Source organism: Nomascus leucogenys, chromosome 1a (assembly GCF_006542625.1).
Source record: "Nomascus leucogenys isolate Asia chromosome 1a, Asia_NLE_v1, whole genome shotgun sequence".
Taxonomy (NCBI): domain Eukaryota; kingdom Metazoa; phylum Chordata; class Mammalia; order Primates; family Hylobatidae; genus Nomascus; species Nomascus leucogenys.
This window is the reverse complement of record NC_044381.1, coordinates 55374345-55391532: the sequence shown is the minus strand read 5'-3', so window position 1 is coordinate 55391532 and position 17188 is coordinate 55374345. Positions and strand designations below refer to the sequence as shown.

At 43.9% G+C, this 17188-nt stretch overlaps 1 protein-coding gene across 3 annotated transcripts in view; it reads left to right on the top strand.

The window, feature by feature from the left end:
- PSAT1 (phosphoserine aminotransferase 1) overlaps positions 1-12758 on the top strand; it is a 34012-nt gene extending 21254 nt beyond the window's left edge. For all 3 annotated transcript variants that reach the window (XM_003267445.4, XM_030809614.1, XM_030809617.1), the window contains exons 7-9: positions 374-502; positions 10727-10864; positions 11642-12758. In XM_003267445.4, the coding sequence (XP_003267493.2) occupies positions 374-502; positions 10727-10864; positions 11642-11747 (373 nt within the window). In that variant the 3' untranslated portion in view covers positions 11748-12758. The remainder of the gene's footprint in view (positions 1-373; positions 503-10726; positions 10865-11641) is intronic.
- The last annotated feature ends 4430 nt before the right edge of the window (positions 12759-17188 follow it).

The window sequence follows — 17188 nt, the reverse complement described above, 5'->3', positions numbered from 1 at the left end:
AGTGCATTGGTGTGATCATAACTCACTGCAGCCTCGAACCCCTGGGCTCAAGCATTCCTCCCTGCTCTGCCTCCCGAGTAGCTGGGACTATAGGCACATGCTATCACGCCCGACTAATTTTTCAATTTTTATGGAGATGGGTCTTGCTGTGTTGCTTAGGCTGGTTTCCAACTCCTGGCTTCAAGCGATCCTTCCGCCTCGGCCTTCCAAATTGTTGGGATTGCGGGCATGAGCCACTGCACCTGACTATCTTGTCTATTTCAAATAATGTGCTTAAGTCTGTTTTAATGCACCTTAAACAGCAGTTTGCTTGAATATAGTTCTACTTTTGCAAAGATGAGCTAAACGGATTTTTAAAAAATCTTCATTTTAGCATCTACGTCATGGGCTTGGTTCTGGAGTGGATTAAAAACAATGGAGGTGCCGCAGCCATGGAGAAGCTTAGCTCCATCAAATCTCAAACGATTTATGAGATTATTGATAATTCTCAAGGATTCTACGTGTAAGTCAATGGATTTTATCTCCTTTTTTGCCTCTTGTGAATTTAAAACCGTATATATACTGTGTACCTTTGAAAAGTGGACATATTCACCTTTCTCTGAGACATTAAAATACTGGTGAGTGTGGGTGGTCCTGGGCCCCAGGAGCAGGGGAATGGGTGGTGAGTTCTTCCCTCCTGTACCCCACCCCGGGGCTCTCAGGCTTTGGGACCTGTGTCCCAGTGGGTGGTGATGTTTCTCACACCAAAGACATTGCCCTGGGGAAGAATCTCAGCTCACCCCCTGGGGTAGGTCCCGTCTACTCCGTCCTTTGTATATTTTCTGGGAAAAAAAACAAATGTACTTTCTGAAATGTGTCAATTTAAGGACTCCTGTTAGAGATCTTTGGGATAAATACTCACTCCTGGCCTCCTCTTCTGCGTTATCTCCCTTTTTAAGAAAGTTCACTCCTTTCCTTATTATAAGACAGATGCTGTTATCCCAGAGTCTGTGAATGGAATTGGCTTTGGCATGGGCTGACTCCAGTTTAAATATTCCCATGACCAAATGATTAATGAGTATGTTTTAACCACTGCCCCTGCACCTGGGAATTCTGCAGAAAATGTGTGGGTCTTGTATTAGTTTCCTGGGGCTGGTGTAACAAAGTACTACAGACTTAGTGGCTCAAAACATCAGAAAACTTATTCTCACTCTTCTGGGGCCAGAAGTTCAAAATCAAAGTGTCGGCAGGGTGTTGCTCCCTCCAGAGAGCCATGCCTTGCCTCCTTCAGATTCTAGTGGCTCCGGGTGGTCCTTGGTTTGTGGCTGCATCACTCCAGCCTCCACATCTGCCTTCACATGGCCTCCTTTCTGCCGTGTCTTCCCTTCTGTCTCTTAAAAAGAGAGGTCTTTGGATTTAGGGCCTGTCCAGATAATCCAGGATCATCTCATCTTGAGATCCTTCACATAATGACATCTGCAAAGGCCTTTTTTTCCAAATAGGTCATATTCACAGATTCTGGGGGTTAGGACATGCGCATACCTTTTCAGGGTCACCATTCAATCCACAACAATAGGCCCTTCACCAAAATGCCAGATGGGAAGCACCTACTGCAGTTCCTTGGATGCAGAGAAGTGTAACAGGTGGTATCTTCATTTGCTTTTCCCTTTCCCTTAAGGTGGGTACAGGTATAAAAAGACCAGACTTTGTGCTGTGTACATGTGTGTGCACCTATACATATACATAAATGCTTAAACTCACCAAACTGAGAACCCCCTTCTTAGTGGTCATTACTCTTTGAGGTTCAGTCTATTGTAACAAAAATATCTGCTTGATGGTAAGTTGGAAATTTGCCCTCTCTCAGATAATTCAGTGGCCACATGTGACCAACAAAACGATGCCTCAATCCTAACTTAGAATTGTACTTTTTAGCCAAGACTTAACTAACACATCTCCATAACCACCCATGGGCAGGCAGTGCTGGTGTACTTTTTAGATGGCATGCTGCTGCCACCTTTGTTCTTGCAATGCTTGTTGCCTGCTTCTGTGAGCTCTTGACATGCAGTGGCCCTCCTCCAGCTGCAAGCCCAGGGGGAGTTAGGCTTGGCAGGATGCCTTGGCCTTTGGGCTCCTTTCCCAGGCACCATCTCAGGGAAGGGGTACACACTCTGCATTACTGCCTGTTCTCTGGTTCTGTGCAACAGAGAAGCAAGTGCAGGCTGGGGGCTCGGTGCTGGGGAAGCCTCCACACTAGACCTTGATGTGTGAGTTGGGAGGCCAGGATACCCTGCCTGTGCTCACTGAAGCCATTTAACGTGCACGATTAGCAGTAGGTATCCAAAGATTTCATAGCCAAGGGCTAAAGAATGTGGCATGAGCCTGGAAAAGGAGGATTCTCTTTGGTTGGAGGTGGAGAGAGGGCTTTTGCATGAGCTTATTATGAGCCCTGGTCATGAGTGGAATTAGGCAGAGAAGAGGGCAGAAGTACTTTTAGAAAGGTTAGAATCATCCCCGCAAAGGCACTGAGGGAAGAGTGTACAGTGTGTTTGGGGAGCAGAGCATGGGCTGCTTGAAGGGGATGGTTTATGCTGGGATTGGGAAGAAGGTCTGTGGAAGTGTGTGAGGGCGTGTTTAGTCCACCTATTTATTCATTCATTCGTCTATTCACCCACCCATCCACCCACCTACCCATCTATCCATCCACTCATTCACTCATTCATTCATTCATCCATCTGTCTACCCATTCACCTATACATTCATCCACTCATCCATCCACCACTGACCCACCCATCCATCTATTCCTCTACCACCTGCCTACCTATCCATCCATCTACCCACTCACTCATCTATCTATCCATCCATTACCCACCCGTCCTTCCACCCACCTATTCACCCATCTACCCATTCACCCATCCACCCATCTATCCACCTGCCCATTCATTCACCCATCCACTCATCCATACATCCATCTGTCCACCCATTCATCCATCCATCCATTCATCTACCCATCCACTCATCCATCAATCATCCATCCATCCATCTAACTATCCATCCATCCATCCATCCATCCATCTGCCCACCCATCCATCCATTCACCCACCCACCCATCCACACACCCACCTATCTATCCATCTACCTACCCACCTGCCCATCCATCTATCCATCCATCACCCACCCATCTATTCATTCACCCTTCCACCTATCTACCCATCTATCTATCCATCCATCCATCCATCCACTCATTCATCCACCCACCCACCCACTCATCTGTCCATTCACCCTTCCACCTATCTACCCATCTATCTACCCACTTGTCCATCCATCCATCCATCCATCCATCCATCCATCCATCCATCTATCCATCCACTCATCCATTCTCCCACCTACCCACCCATCCACCTATCCATCCATCCATCCGTCCAACCGTCCATCCATTCATAAAATGGCTCCTGAGGACCTGCTCCATAGACTAGCCTTGTCCTAGGCTCCTGGAAGACTGAGAAGAATAAATCGTCTTCCCTGGCTCCCTAAAAAGTGCTGAGAAACAATGTGAGTAAAAGCACTTGGTGGGTACAGTGGACGGGAGACCAATTTTTCTTTTAGCTTTTAGCTCTATATATTTCTCAGGAGATGTGTAGACATGATGTTAGAGGACAGAAAGAATGGTGATACCACTGGGAAGAAAATTAAGGGCATCAGGAACAAAATAAGAAAGCATAGAAGGAATTCTGGGACTCTCTGAATCCCCCCTGCTGCCCCTAGGTCCTTTAACTCCAAGCACTAAACCTGGGCCTCTCCCAGAAGGCAGCCTGCCAAACTAATGTGGCAGGTGGGTCATCTCCTGGGGAATCTGGTCACCCTTCACCGCCAGAGCTCTTCACTCATTTATGAACTGCCTTGACCCAGGACTTCCAGTCCTTTTAAGAATAAACCTCTTTCTAGGAACTCCCACCACCCCCTCGATTGCCTGCCTGGAAAGTGTCATCCCAGGCGCTTGGTGTCCTGTGGGACCTTGTTACTGGAGTAGAGAGGAGGCTATACTCTGTCTCTTCTCTGTTTATAGCTGGAGACTCCCAGGCTGTGCCTGAACTCACTTAGATTTTCAGGAAATTCTTCTTTTCTTTGGAACTATGGAAATAATTGAGCAACATGGCCCCACGGGAGGTGGGCACTTTTAAAGAGGAATACCTAGAATTAGAATTTGCAATTTACCACCACCTTTGCTCCTCATTTTTGTCTCTGAGAAGATACACCTCCTCCCCACTTCCATGCCCCCTGACTCGTAAGCCAGCCCCTTTACTTAACATAGTTCCAGGTTGTTTGCTGGGGGTTTCACCAGCCCTGCCAGTGACCTTGGCAGGGAATTCTGGGACTAGATAAGACAACCATCAAAGCCTCCGAGTTGATTCCATAGCCCAGTCACCCACACTGTGCTGACTGACCCCATGTTGAGCCCACGTGGGCAGTTTAGCACCTTGGGCTTAGAAGCCCCATTTTGCCACTGTGGTGCATGTGACCTCGTGCAAATGACCTAACTGCTCTAAGCCACAGTTTTCTCATCTGTACAATGATACATACTTCTTAAAATTGTCAAGAGAATTTAAAGGAAATGCTTCTGAGTCAAGAGTATATAATATAAGGATTGAGAGCATTTTTACATTAAGGATTGAGGACTCTTGTGCTGGTTAATTTGTATAAAGTGCTAGAAACAGTGGTTGGCACATAGGAAGCATTCCTTGCATGTTAGCTCTTAATATCATTATTTGTGGCTATTGTTATGTAAAGCAATTATGATATTCCTGACACACAGTGCTTATATAATATAAGCTTATGTAATATAATTAATTATATAGGTATATAATAGATATTAATTTTATTATATAGGGATGTCCAAGTGACAGATTCCATGTCTGGATCTGAGGTCACCTTTATCACCTTATGTGGGTACCAGGCCTTAGGAAAGAGAAGGAGGCACGTGATGGGTCTAGTGAAGACGCTAAAATAAAATGAAGCAGGCAGAATCCTAGGCACCTTACACATGTGAATGCATTTTGTTGTCATCACAACCCTGTGAAGTAGACGTTGAGCCTATGCAGCAGAAGCACAGATAGGACAAGGATGCAGCTGGGAAGTGGGACCAGCCAGGCTACGAACATGGGGGTGGAAGGCTCATTCCAGAACCTCTGCTGCTGTCTATGTCTAAGAGTGCAGAAGGCCTTAAAGAGGCCATACAACTCAAGCCATAAAGTAAAAGAATGACATATTTAATTACATGAAAATTTTAAAATTGTATATGGCTTAAGACATCATAAACAGAATTAAAAATGACAGAATGAGAAAGATTTTGTAGTATATAAAACATAAACGTTACTATCCTTAATATAGGCAAGAACCCACCGATGAATGAAAAAGGATAAGGACATAAAAGTGGGGATGTAGTGGTTGCTAACAGTATGAGGAAACAACTCAGAAGAAATGCAAGCTGCCTCATAGACAAATGGAAAGATGCCACCTTCATTAGTTCCTTAGGAAATGCAGATTAAACCCATGAGATATGTTTTGCCTTTGATCTGCAGACATTAAAAGGATTGATAACATCTGGTGCCAGCAAGGGAATGCACTTTTGGTGAGAGTATAAATCTGGACAAATTTGGAGCAAAGATTGCAGCACTCATTATAATTCAAAACTTACATGCGCTTTGACCAAGGATTTTTAAGTCTACACATTTACCCTTCCCCAGCACTCTGCCTGGGTACAGTGATGTGCACAAAATTAGGGACCAACAAGTCCAATGTAGGATATAGTGGTGAAAATATGGAGATGTGCCCATCAGTAGGGGTCTGATGAAAAAAATTGGGATCTGTGGGTAATATGGAATAACTGCATTGAGAAGGATGAAGCGGGTCTCTTAGCAGACATGGGAAGATGACTGTGTTATGTCATCAGACCAAAAGGAGCAAGAGCAAGTGTAGAAAAAGACAAATCTATTAGTCTTTAAAAACTACAACAAAGCCAGGCGCAGTGGCTGATGCTTGTAATCCTAGCACTTTGGGAGGCCAAGGTGAGAGAATTGTTTGACCCCAAGGAGTTCGAGACCAGCCTGGGCAACATAGTGAGACCTCGTCTCTACAAATAATAATAATAATAAATTAGCTGGGTGTGGTGTGCACTCCTGTAGTGCCAGCTACTTGGGAAGCTGAGGCAGGGGGATCGCTTGATCCCAGGAGGTCAAGGCTGCAGTAAGCTGAGATTGGACCACTGCACTCCAGCCTGGGTGACAGAGTGAGACCCTGTCTCAAACAAAAACAAAAACAAAAAACCTACAACAGTTATATATACATACATATATATATATAGACACGTATACATGTATACACGCATATACACACAGACGTACATGTGTATATCTAAAAGGATCTTGAGGAATGCACAGCAGACCATTAGGGTAGCCATCTCTTGTGGGAAGAGGGGTGGCAGATCTTCATATTTTTATTCTAGATTTTCATAATCATGTACAAATTTAAAATTAATTTTTTGTTGACAAAACCAGGCAGTAAGGAGAGGCCTGCGTAGGGTTGCATTTGGTAGGCTTCTCTTCACACTTCTTTCGCGTTCCCTGTGTATCTGACACATCCTTTCAGAGGGGCCTGACTGTGGAGTGAAGTTTCTTCACCGCCTGCTCATCTCCCGTGACTTTCTTGTGTTCCCTTCTGAGCCTTACCACCTTCGTGGGATGGGTGTCCCTGGCTGAAGGTGTACCTCCGCCATGTTCCCCTCCTCCAGTACCTTGGGAAGTCCTGTGTGTCCCTGAGCAGCGTGTCTCCGAGGGGACTGTCTGGAACTCTCATCCCCACAATAGGGAGGGTTTTTCAGTCATGGGGGAACACTGCGTTCCTGTCTGACCTCCTGGGGTTCCTCATTTACGTGGTCGGTGAGCTGTTGAGAGGCTTCAGGAAGTCAGGAGTGAGGAGGCCTGCCTAGCTCTGTGAATGCAGCTTTCCTAAGTTTCTCTGGCCATGGAACTGCTTTCCCAGAATGCCTGTTGACATCTTCTCCGTGCTCCACCAAGACGTTGGGAAGCGCGGCTCTTTCCCTGGTTCCCACTTCGACTTTCTCCTTAAATCTTTGCAGCCCTGGCATTACCAGTTGGTTCCATGCCCATCCATAGCCCACGTAGCCTCTCAGTCTGCCTTGGCCCCTTCTCCTACCTCGCCCCTCAACCCATTCAAACAACAGACCTGGTCACCTCTGAAATTTGGTGTTAACTCCAGGGATTGATCGCTCACTGGGGAGCAGGGGCTAGATCCAGCCCACAGTGGTGCTTGACGGGGGTCACCCATGTTTAAAAACACAATTTGAGCCAATATTGGGCTCTTGGAAGATACTTAGAGATCTGGTTTCTTATTCCGTAATCCGTGTGCCTGTGAAAATGGGAAAAAGAAACTTTGACAGGGACAGCCATATGTTTCAGGAAAAAAAAAGGGGAGAGCCTCTTTTTCAGACTAGTCCTCCACATTTAAAATGTGAGAGAGCTTGTTTGCACCTTCCACACCGGCCTGTCCTACTCATTTATGTGAGTGGTGTGGGGACCTGCTGGCTTAGAGTTTGCCGCCCATGCTTGAAGCTCCTCAGTGCCGGCACCTTGGTACAGGCCCTAGCTCTTTTGACCTAGAAAGTTTTTTTTTGTTTCCAGCCATTTCCTTTGTTTAATTTACAGTTTGCGTTCAGTGCAAACCCATAGCATGAGACGTTACTATGAATCAAAGTGTAAATACACAAACGCAATATACAATCCAAAATAGATGTGCAGCCTTCAGGAATGAAGCAGAAGACAGGTTCATTCACCTGCACAGTAGCTTCAGGGCTGTATGATTTGGGTGTTCCCATGTAGCTTCCTAAAGATGAAAAAAAATGATTTTGGTCGTCAAGACTACTGTGGCCATATTAGATACTGGAACCCTAGAAAGTTCTTCGTAAGAGCTTTCCAGCAGGTCTGTGGGTTCCCAGTTTCTTCACCCCCCAGTCTCTCCTCTGTGTGCTATAATTATTTTTCTAAAACACAGACCACATTTTGTTGTACAAACTGGATTACTCCTCATTGCTCGAGGATCCAGTCCAGTTCCCAGCAGGGCACTCCACAGTCCCGGCCGTGTAGTTCTTCCAGCCACCCCAGCCAGGAAGCCAGTGCTCCAGTTAAGTCAGCGGACTTGCCGGAAGCCTTTGTGCCTTTGCAGATGCAGCTGTCTGCCAGATGCCCTTCCTTCTCATCTGTTGTAACCACGCCTCGTCCCCTCCCCTGAAACCTGTCAACCTTGCCTCTGCAGGATTCCTTATCTGGCTTGTCTGCCTTTGCAGCCCTTGGCTGTTACAGCACTTTTTACGTGTAATTGTGATTCCCTCTGGAGCCATCTCTCTGTAGATTGGGAGCAGTTAATTTCCCTTAATCTTTTCTCCCCGCAGCCCCATACTAGAGACGCTCTCCCATGGGTAGTGCATAAATATTTGTTGCATGACAACTTAGTCTTTAATTTCTCACTTTTATGACATTATTGCTTTGTGATATCTTCTACTTTCATGATAGGATGGGTAAATTGGAGGGGGAGGAACTGTAAATACAGATGCTTAATTCTTCCTGCTTTCAATTTTTTTCTCTTAAATGTGCTTTTTGTTGCTCCACCTCTCTAATTGGGGCCTCACATTGGGAGCCTGAGGCAGTGGAATATCAAAACGGGGTAGCCGCTGAATGTTTAATTTCAATGTCAGCCATGAAACCTACCACTTCAAATAGTGGGGCCTGGAATTCAGGCTCGAAGTCTTTTCCCCATGTTTGTTTCCCCCTTTGGCCTCTCTTTTGCTTGAAGCTGTGTACTAGACCCTCATTAACTTTAACAAGAATTACGGATGTGCCCTCAGGGGGCCTTTCACACTGCCTTTATTTGCTGTAATTTTAATGAATTCTACCCGTCGAAGTTTAAGAAAAAAAGAGGATATACTTGAGCAAAGGGAAAGAGAGGGTTATTACACATTGTACCTTTTTTTAAAAAAATTGCAGAGTAATGTCAGCTATTCTTCCATTTGTCTCCTTTGGTTGCCAGTGAAAAATAATTTTGGCTGCTTATTTTCCAAAGCAGAAACTGAAGTCAAGCACGAAACTTTACTAGACAAAAATTCACTCATAATCATTTTTGAGAGTCGATATGTACCTTATGCAAAGTGCTGGGAATAAAAAGATGAATTTATTCCCATAAATACATATACCTACTATGTACCCAGAAAAATTTAAAATAAAAATTTTTAAAAAGACAGATGTATTAACAGGTACTTATATAGCATTTAATATGTTGCAGACATAGTTTTAAATTGTGTCAGTTGTTTATTTCTGCGTCATAGAACACCTTAAAACTTAAGTGACTGAAAACAACCACCATTCGCTTGCTCATAGTTTTTTGGGTCAGCAGGTTAGGCTGAGCTCAGCTAGCGGGTTCTTCTCCTGGTCTTGGGATGCCTCATTCTACTGAAGTCATCATCTGGTTATTCATTTGGAGCCAGATGGTCCACAGTGGTTTCACATATCTGGCAATTGGTGCTGGCTGTTGGCTGGGACACTTATCTCCAGCACTCTAGCTCAGACATGCTTAAGTGACAGCAATATTTATTTATTTATTTATTTACTTTTTCGAGACAGAGTCTTGCTCTGTTGCCCAGGCTAGAGTGCTGTGGTGCAATCTTGGCTCACTGCAATCTCCGCCTCCCGAGTTCAAGCAATTCTCCTGCCTCAGCCTCCTGAGTAGCTGGGATTACAGGCGTGTGCCACCATGCCCAGCTAATTTTTGTATTTTTTTTTTAATCAAGATGGGGTTTCACGATGTTGGTCAGGCTGATCTCAAACTCCTGACCTCGTGATCCACCTGCCTCGGCCTCCCAAAGTGCCGGGATTACAGATGTGAGCCACTGCGCTTGGCCATGACAGTGATATTTTAAGAGAGCGGGAAGAGAGGCTGTAAGGTCTTTTGAGGCCTCGGCTTGGACGGTGCAAAGAGTCTGTTGTAAATCTCTTGGCCAAAGCCAGTCAAAAGGCCAGCCCAGATTCAAAAGATGGAAAACTAGATTCCACCTCTTCTTATTTTTAAATGGGCCGCAAAAATTCTCTATAAAGACTGACTTATTTAATGCTTACAACAACTTGAGGTGGTTGAGGTAGGTTCCTCTATTACTCCCACTGTTCAGATGAGGAAGGTGAGGCATAGCAGAGAGGTTAAGTAACTTGCTCAGGGTCACACAGCTTGGGGCAATACACCATGGTAAGTCCTTTGGAAGTTGCTGCTCATTATTTTTGCCTTACAGCCACTATAGGACCAACTTATTATTTCTCTGCAGCCTTGCAGAGAAAGAGGTCAGTCACATTTGCCGTGCAGCTGCCATGTGTTGGAAGCTTCATATATGTAGTACCACTAAACCATCACAACTAGTCTGAAATGGAGATGTTATTATTCCCAGTATTCAGGTGAGGAAACTGAGGCTGATGGAAATTAAGTACAAGTCATACCAGGGGATGATAACCCACTGTTCCATATGCAAGAGTTTGTTTTCCCTAAGTAAACAATAAATGTGCTGGGGCAGATTTTTTGTTTTTTAAAAAATCTTCTGCTTGCATCTAGGAAGTGTTAAGAAAAAAAATCTGTCGATTTGTTTATGACAACCCGTACATTTCAGAAAAGTAGGTGGAATAATAAACATGTTTTTCAGATGTCCAGTGGAGCCCCAAAATAGAAGCAAGATGAATATTCCATTCCGCATTGGCAATGCCAAAGGAGATGATGCTTTAGAAAAAAGATTTCTTGATAAAGCTCTTGAACTCAATATGTTGTCCTTGAAAGGGCATAGGTGAGTACATCTGCAATGCACCAGCTTGGCAAAGAATTAGCTTAGTTTTTCAAATGCAGAATAAAACAAATCTTATAGGAGCCTGCTTAGCTTGGAGTAGCAGTTATGTAATTTGTTGGGCCAACCTAGCTGTTATAAGGATGTGCCTTCTTCCTGTTGTTTATGGAACCCTTTGCATAATTCCCCAGCTGAGAGTATAATGGAGCTCCATCTTCCATGAGGGTTTTGGCAAAATTACCTTTGAAAATCTCTTACACTGCTCGTATAGCATAGAGGTTGCCATTCCATCTCTGATGAGGCCAGCACCACTCTGTTCTGGAGGTAGAGCATCATTATTATTCCAAGTGAACATCAAATTAGTAGCTAGTCTTGCATGCTCTATGAAAAATAAATGTCCTCACATGAGAATAGCAGCAGGGAGATGCCCAGCCTCCATCTTGCTGGCACTGTCACGGCAGGCTCATGAATGGTGAACAGAATTGCTATTTTCTTCCAACTTACCTTCTCTTCCCCCCATCTTGTTTTCTTTCTTTGCCAAGAGTGAATAGTTCTAATGACTCTAAATGTGAACATGGTGAACCTTCACAGCTTAAGGGAGAATTTTCTGATGACTGAGACGTGTGAAGCTCTGTGCCAGGTGTCAGGAGTTTTTAGGTAGGAGACCGGAAATGATGGTCTCAGGTGCTGCAACTCTCAGGAGCTAGTGGCTAGAAAAAGTCGTTTTGATGCTAAATTAGATGTTTTTGTTCTCAATGCCTGGATCTTTGGTCATTCTAGGTCTGTGGGAGGCATCCGGGCCTCTCTCTATAATGCTGTCACAATTGAAGATGTTCAGAAGCTGGCTGCCTTCATGAAAAAATTTTTGGAGATGCATCAGCTATGAACACATCCTAACCAGGATATACTCTGTTCTTGAACAACATACAAAGTTTAAAGTAACTTGGGGATGGCTACAAAAAGTTAACACAGTATTTTTCTCAAATGAACATGTTTATTGTAGATTCTTCTTTTTTGAAAGAACAACAGCAAAACATCTACAACTCTGTAAAGCTGGTGGGACCTAATGTCACCTTAATTCTGACTTGAACTGGAAGCATTTTAAGAAATCTTGTTGCTTTTCTAACAAATTCCTGCTTATTTTGCCTTTGCTGCTACTTTTTCTAGTTAGATTTCAAACTTGCCTGTGGACTTAATAATGCAAGTTGCAATTAATTATTTCTGAAGTCATGGGAACACACAGCATAGAGGGTAGGTGGGGCCCTCTAGGTGCTGAATCTAGACATCTGTGGGGTCTCCTGGGTTCAGCGGCTGTTGATTCAAGGTCAACATTGACCACTGGAGGAGTGGTTTAAGAGTGCCAGGCAAAGGGCAAACTGTAGATCGATCTTTATACTGTTATTGCAAGAGAAGTGACATACTTTATATATGTTTATATTAGCAAGGTCTGTTTTTAATACCATATACTTTATATTTCTATACATTTATATTTCTAATAATCCAGTTATCACTGATATATGTAGACACTTTTAGAATTTATTAAATCCTTGGCCTTGTGCATTATAGCATTCCATTAGCAACAGTTGTACCCCCTTCCCCAGTCTTCCCCTTCCTCTTTTTAAGCTGTTTTATGAAAAAGGTCTAGAACTTCTTGATTCATTTTTACCGTTCTTTCCATAGGTAGAAGAGAAAGGTGATTGGTTGGTTGTTTTTCAATTATGCCATTGAACTAAACATTTCTGTTAAATTACCCTATCCTTTGTTCTCTTGACTGTTTTCTTTGTAATGTTTGACGACGAGAGTGATACTTTGCTGAAGAGTCTTTCCCCTATTGTTTATCTATTGTCAGTATTGTATGTTGAATATGTAAAGAACATTAAAGTCCTATAACGTCTAAGCCCTTTTCGATGAATTTCTCTACCTGCTTTTTAGACAAATTGTTCTTTTAAAAACTTTATGATGGGAAAGCTTGAGGTCTAAAAATAGCACCTGCTAAGGGTAATTTAGTTCAACCAAAGATCTAAGACTTAATTCTTGCGCATCCATTTAAAAAAATTCAACACAGTGTGGGAGCTTTCCATTTGCTTTTGGAATGGGCATTATCAGCAAACCACCTTCCATTGCAGCTGAAGGTGTGAAGTTCTTGGTTTTTTTTTTTTTTTTTAGATGGAGTCTCACTCTGTCGCCCAGGCTGGAGTGCAGTGGCACAATCTCAACTCACTGCAACCTCCCCTCCCGGGTTCAAGCAATTCTCCTGCCTCAGCCTCCCGTGTAGCTGGGACTACAGGTGCCGGCCACCATGCCTGGCTAATTTTTGTATTTTTAGTAGAGACAGGGTTTCACCATGTTGGTCACGCTGGTCTCAAACTCCCGACTTTAGGTGATCTGCCCGCCTCAGCCTCCCGAAGTGCTGGGATTACAGGCGTGAGCCACCGTGCCTGGCTGTGAAGGTGTAAAGTTCTGTGAGCTCTGTCCCATTTGCCCCAGAAACATGCCACTAGGACTGTTTTGAGCTATCTTCCTGGTTTATTTGATTGCATAATGAGGATTCCACCAGTGTCTTGTCCCATCTCTGCACTGGTTAGTTGGCTCCTCTGTTCAGGTCACAGCCTCCAAGGCTTGGTTCTGTCATCCGTAATAGGAAGGTTGAAATAACTTCCCCACTTAAGGATGTTTAAAAGTTTAAAACAAGGGCTCGATTCAGGATGTGAATAATAACCACAGTGAAGTCTTAAGTAACAAAAGCCAGGCAGTCCATGGAATCCAACTAAGTGTTCACACGTAAAAGTCATGCTCAGAGTCAGCCTCCCCTCCTTCCTCACCCTTTCATATGTGGTTGCACATCCCTGTCATCTGTATCACACCTGTGCTTCTTAAATATCTGCTTATTTTCATTCCATTGCCACATTAGCTCTGCTATGTCAGCCCTCAGTGGATTATTCAGCAGCCTCTTCTCTGCCCCCATATTCCCCTCCCACCACAGCCAGTTGAACTATGACTTCCCCTTGTGCTCTTTGTTGATGCATACAAAGTCCAGTACTCCTAGCCTGGCAGTCAGGACTTTGTAGCATGGGACCTGGCCTCTTGCACCTCTCCTGTGTTTGTGATTCTTGGAAAGTGGCATGCATTTGCCCACACTATGACATAAGCCTGGAGTTTCTGTGCCCGCTCAGGAAAACCAGATGACACCCGCCAATCTCTTCCTAAACTCATTTGCGTCCTTTCCATTGGGACAATGTTCTTTTCCTTTGTTCTCACCAGGGGGATCCTTTTCTCCCATTATACCATCTCTGTTTTGGTCTTTACTGTGCCAAGGTGGCTGCATATAATCCTTCCCCATAGAGCAGCATGGAAAGAACGATGGTTCCCTACCTCCGGCACCTAGTGTCCTGCCTTGCCCTGCAAGGTGCTCAGTAAGGCCTATTCACCCAGTGAAGTCTGTTCTTTTTAGAGACAGGGTCTCACTTTGTCACCCAGGCTGGAGTACAGTGATGTGATACTAGCTCACTGCAGCTTCAACCTCCTAGGCTCAAGTGATCCTCCTGCCTCAGCCTCCCCAGTAGCTAGGACTACAGGTGTATGTCACTGTGCCCGGCTAACTTTTTAAATTTTTGGTAGAGACAGGGTCTCGCTGTGTTACCCAGACTAGTCTTGAATTCCTGGCTTCAAGCGATCCTTTTATCTTGGCCTCCCAAAGTGCTGGGATTACAGGCAAGAACCACTGCATCTGACTGAATGAAAAATCTTAATGTAGGTCACGTTGGTCTTCCTGAGTATTGTAAACTGAGCTTGGAATAAAGGCAGAGAGGTATGATCTGTCACATAACATGGACCTTTTTTTTTTTTTTGATGGAGTCTGTCTCTGTTGCGCAGGCTAGAGAGTACAGTGGTGTGATCTTGGCTCACTGCAACCTCTGCCTCCTGGGCTCAAGTGATTCTCCAGCCTCAGCCTCCCAAGTAGCTAGGATTACAGGCACTTGCCACGACGCCTTGCTAACTTTTGTATTTCTAGTAGAGACAGGGTTTTACCCTGTTGGCCAGGCTGGTCTCGAACTCCTGATCTCAAGTGATCCACCTGCTTTGTCCTCCCAAAGTGCTGTGATTACAGGCATGAGCCACCATCACATACATGGACTTTTAATATATATTTTTTTTCAAGAGCTTAGTACCCAATTTCATTTTCTACTAAAATGGTCAAATATGATTCTGTGGTTGAATGAGGAAATTTAGTATCTTGTGAGTTCCCCCAGAACCATCTTTATAAATCTGAAAGCTTTTGGAAAATGGTTAACTACCACATATGGACAAGGGGTAATCACTGGTGTCTGGCCAAACAGGGAGGTTCTGGAATAGATATTGCTGGAAAATATTCATCAGAGCAAAAAACTTGACCTTTGTATGTCTCGAGGGAATGAACTGATGCCAACCTGCTGATCACGCAGAGAGGGGTGAAAAGGGGAAATAAACATACAGGCTTCTAGGTCAGCAAGCTGCAGGAGCCAGAACTGGTTGGTCTTTCCTTGAAGATTAAAATGGAAAGCAAGGTAGACTGACAGGTGTCTTTGCAGCCTTGCAGAGGCTGGGAGAGGGGCTGCCTCATGTTCCTTTGGAGCCTCTAAATTGTACTTCTTCCCCAAAAGGAACTTGGAAATTTTTTTTTCTTTTAAAATTGGTTAAGGCTGGGTGCAGTGGCCCACGCCTGTAATCCCAGCACTTTGGGAGGCTGAGGTGGGCGGATCACCTGAGGTCAGGAGTTCGAGACCAGCCTGACCAACATGGTGAAACCCCGTCTCTACTAAAAATACAAAATTAGTTGGGGTGGTGGCACATGCCTATAATCCCAGCTACTCAGGAGGCTGAGACAAGAGAATCACTTGAACTTGGGAGGCAGAGGTTGCAGTGAGCCAAGATTGTGCCGTTACACTCTAGCCTGAGCAAGAAGAGCGAAACTCTGTCTCAAAAAAATAAATTAATTAAATAAAATACAACCATTTACAACATGTAATCATTATAATGCCATACAACCAAGAAAAAACAAATTTTTTTCTTGTGTTCCTTGTGTTTACCTCTATGCACTGCTTTGTCTCCAATACTGCAATTCTGTTCTTTGCATGAGAAATAAAATCATCTTCTGTCCCTAAGGCCTGAATCCCCTGCTAGAGCCCATTGATTGAAATGCCTAATGCTGTCTCATCATAACTTACCCGAAGCTGGTAGGTTTGGCAAGCACTTAAGTGAATTATGTGAGGTAACAAAGAAGTAGTCCCTCCTCCCTCCTTTTAGAGCTGAAGGGGCTCTACAAGCTGAAGACGCATAAAAATGGACAAAACATTAGATGTTGTCCAATTCTGCCAAAGGCATTACCAGGTCTGGCCTTGCCCCCCATGATTAATGTTTGTTGTATCACATTCTTTGGAAGGAAAATAAAACGAGGAAGAAGTTTTTCACATTTGATGGGAATGAGTATAATTAAAAAGTGAAATGCTACTGAGTCTGCTAAGAAATCAATCATTTTAATTGGGAGGAAGATATTCCTGGTTTCTGTCAGTAATTGGGCTCTTGGTAATTTAAAGATGGAATTCCTGACAGTTTGTGATAAATTGGCTTCTTTTGGGCTAAAGAAGGTAAGAAGTTCTAATTACCCCTGGATTATTATTCCAGAGTGGACAGAATCTTGATCTTGATCCTGATCAAAGAGATTGGAAGAGAGAAAAGCTAGCAATGAGCAAAGGCTTATTGAATTTATTTTAAGAAGCTAAAGAATAAAATTGTTCATTTGATGTGACAGAAATAAGAGCCCGTGGTATCTGAAATCCTAGAGATGTTGATTGGATTTTCTAAGAAAATAGGAAATAGGGCATATTAGAAGAAGTTTATGTTTGCAAAAGTTAGGTTATGCAGAAAGCTCTGCTTATTTGTTAGCACACACAAGAATATTAACAAACTTAGACTTCACTTACGGACAAGTATGGAATTTGTGCTTTGAGTGTTTAAACATATAAGAAATCTGCATTAGGTTTAAGGAAGTGTAAAATGTTTTAGACTAGTGACAAAATAAGTTAATAGGAATATAGGCAGGGCCCTGATTAATGTATCCACTGACCCTGTCTCTATGGGTAGCCTGCCTTTGTTTCTATATACATTGCCTAAGAATAACTGAACCTGGGGGGTGTTCCAAGATGGCCTAATAGGAACAGCTCTGGTCTGCTGCTCCCAGTATGATTGACGCAGAAGACGGGTGATTTCTGCATTTCCAACTGAGGTACTTGGTTCATCTCATTGGGACTGGTTGGACAGTGCATGCAGCCCATGGAGGGTGAGCTGAAG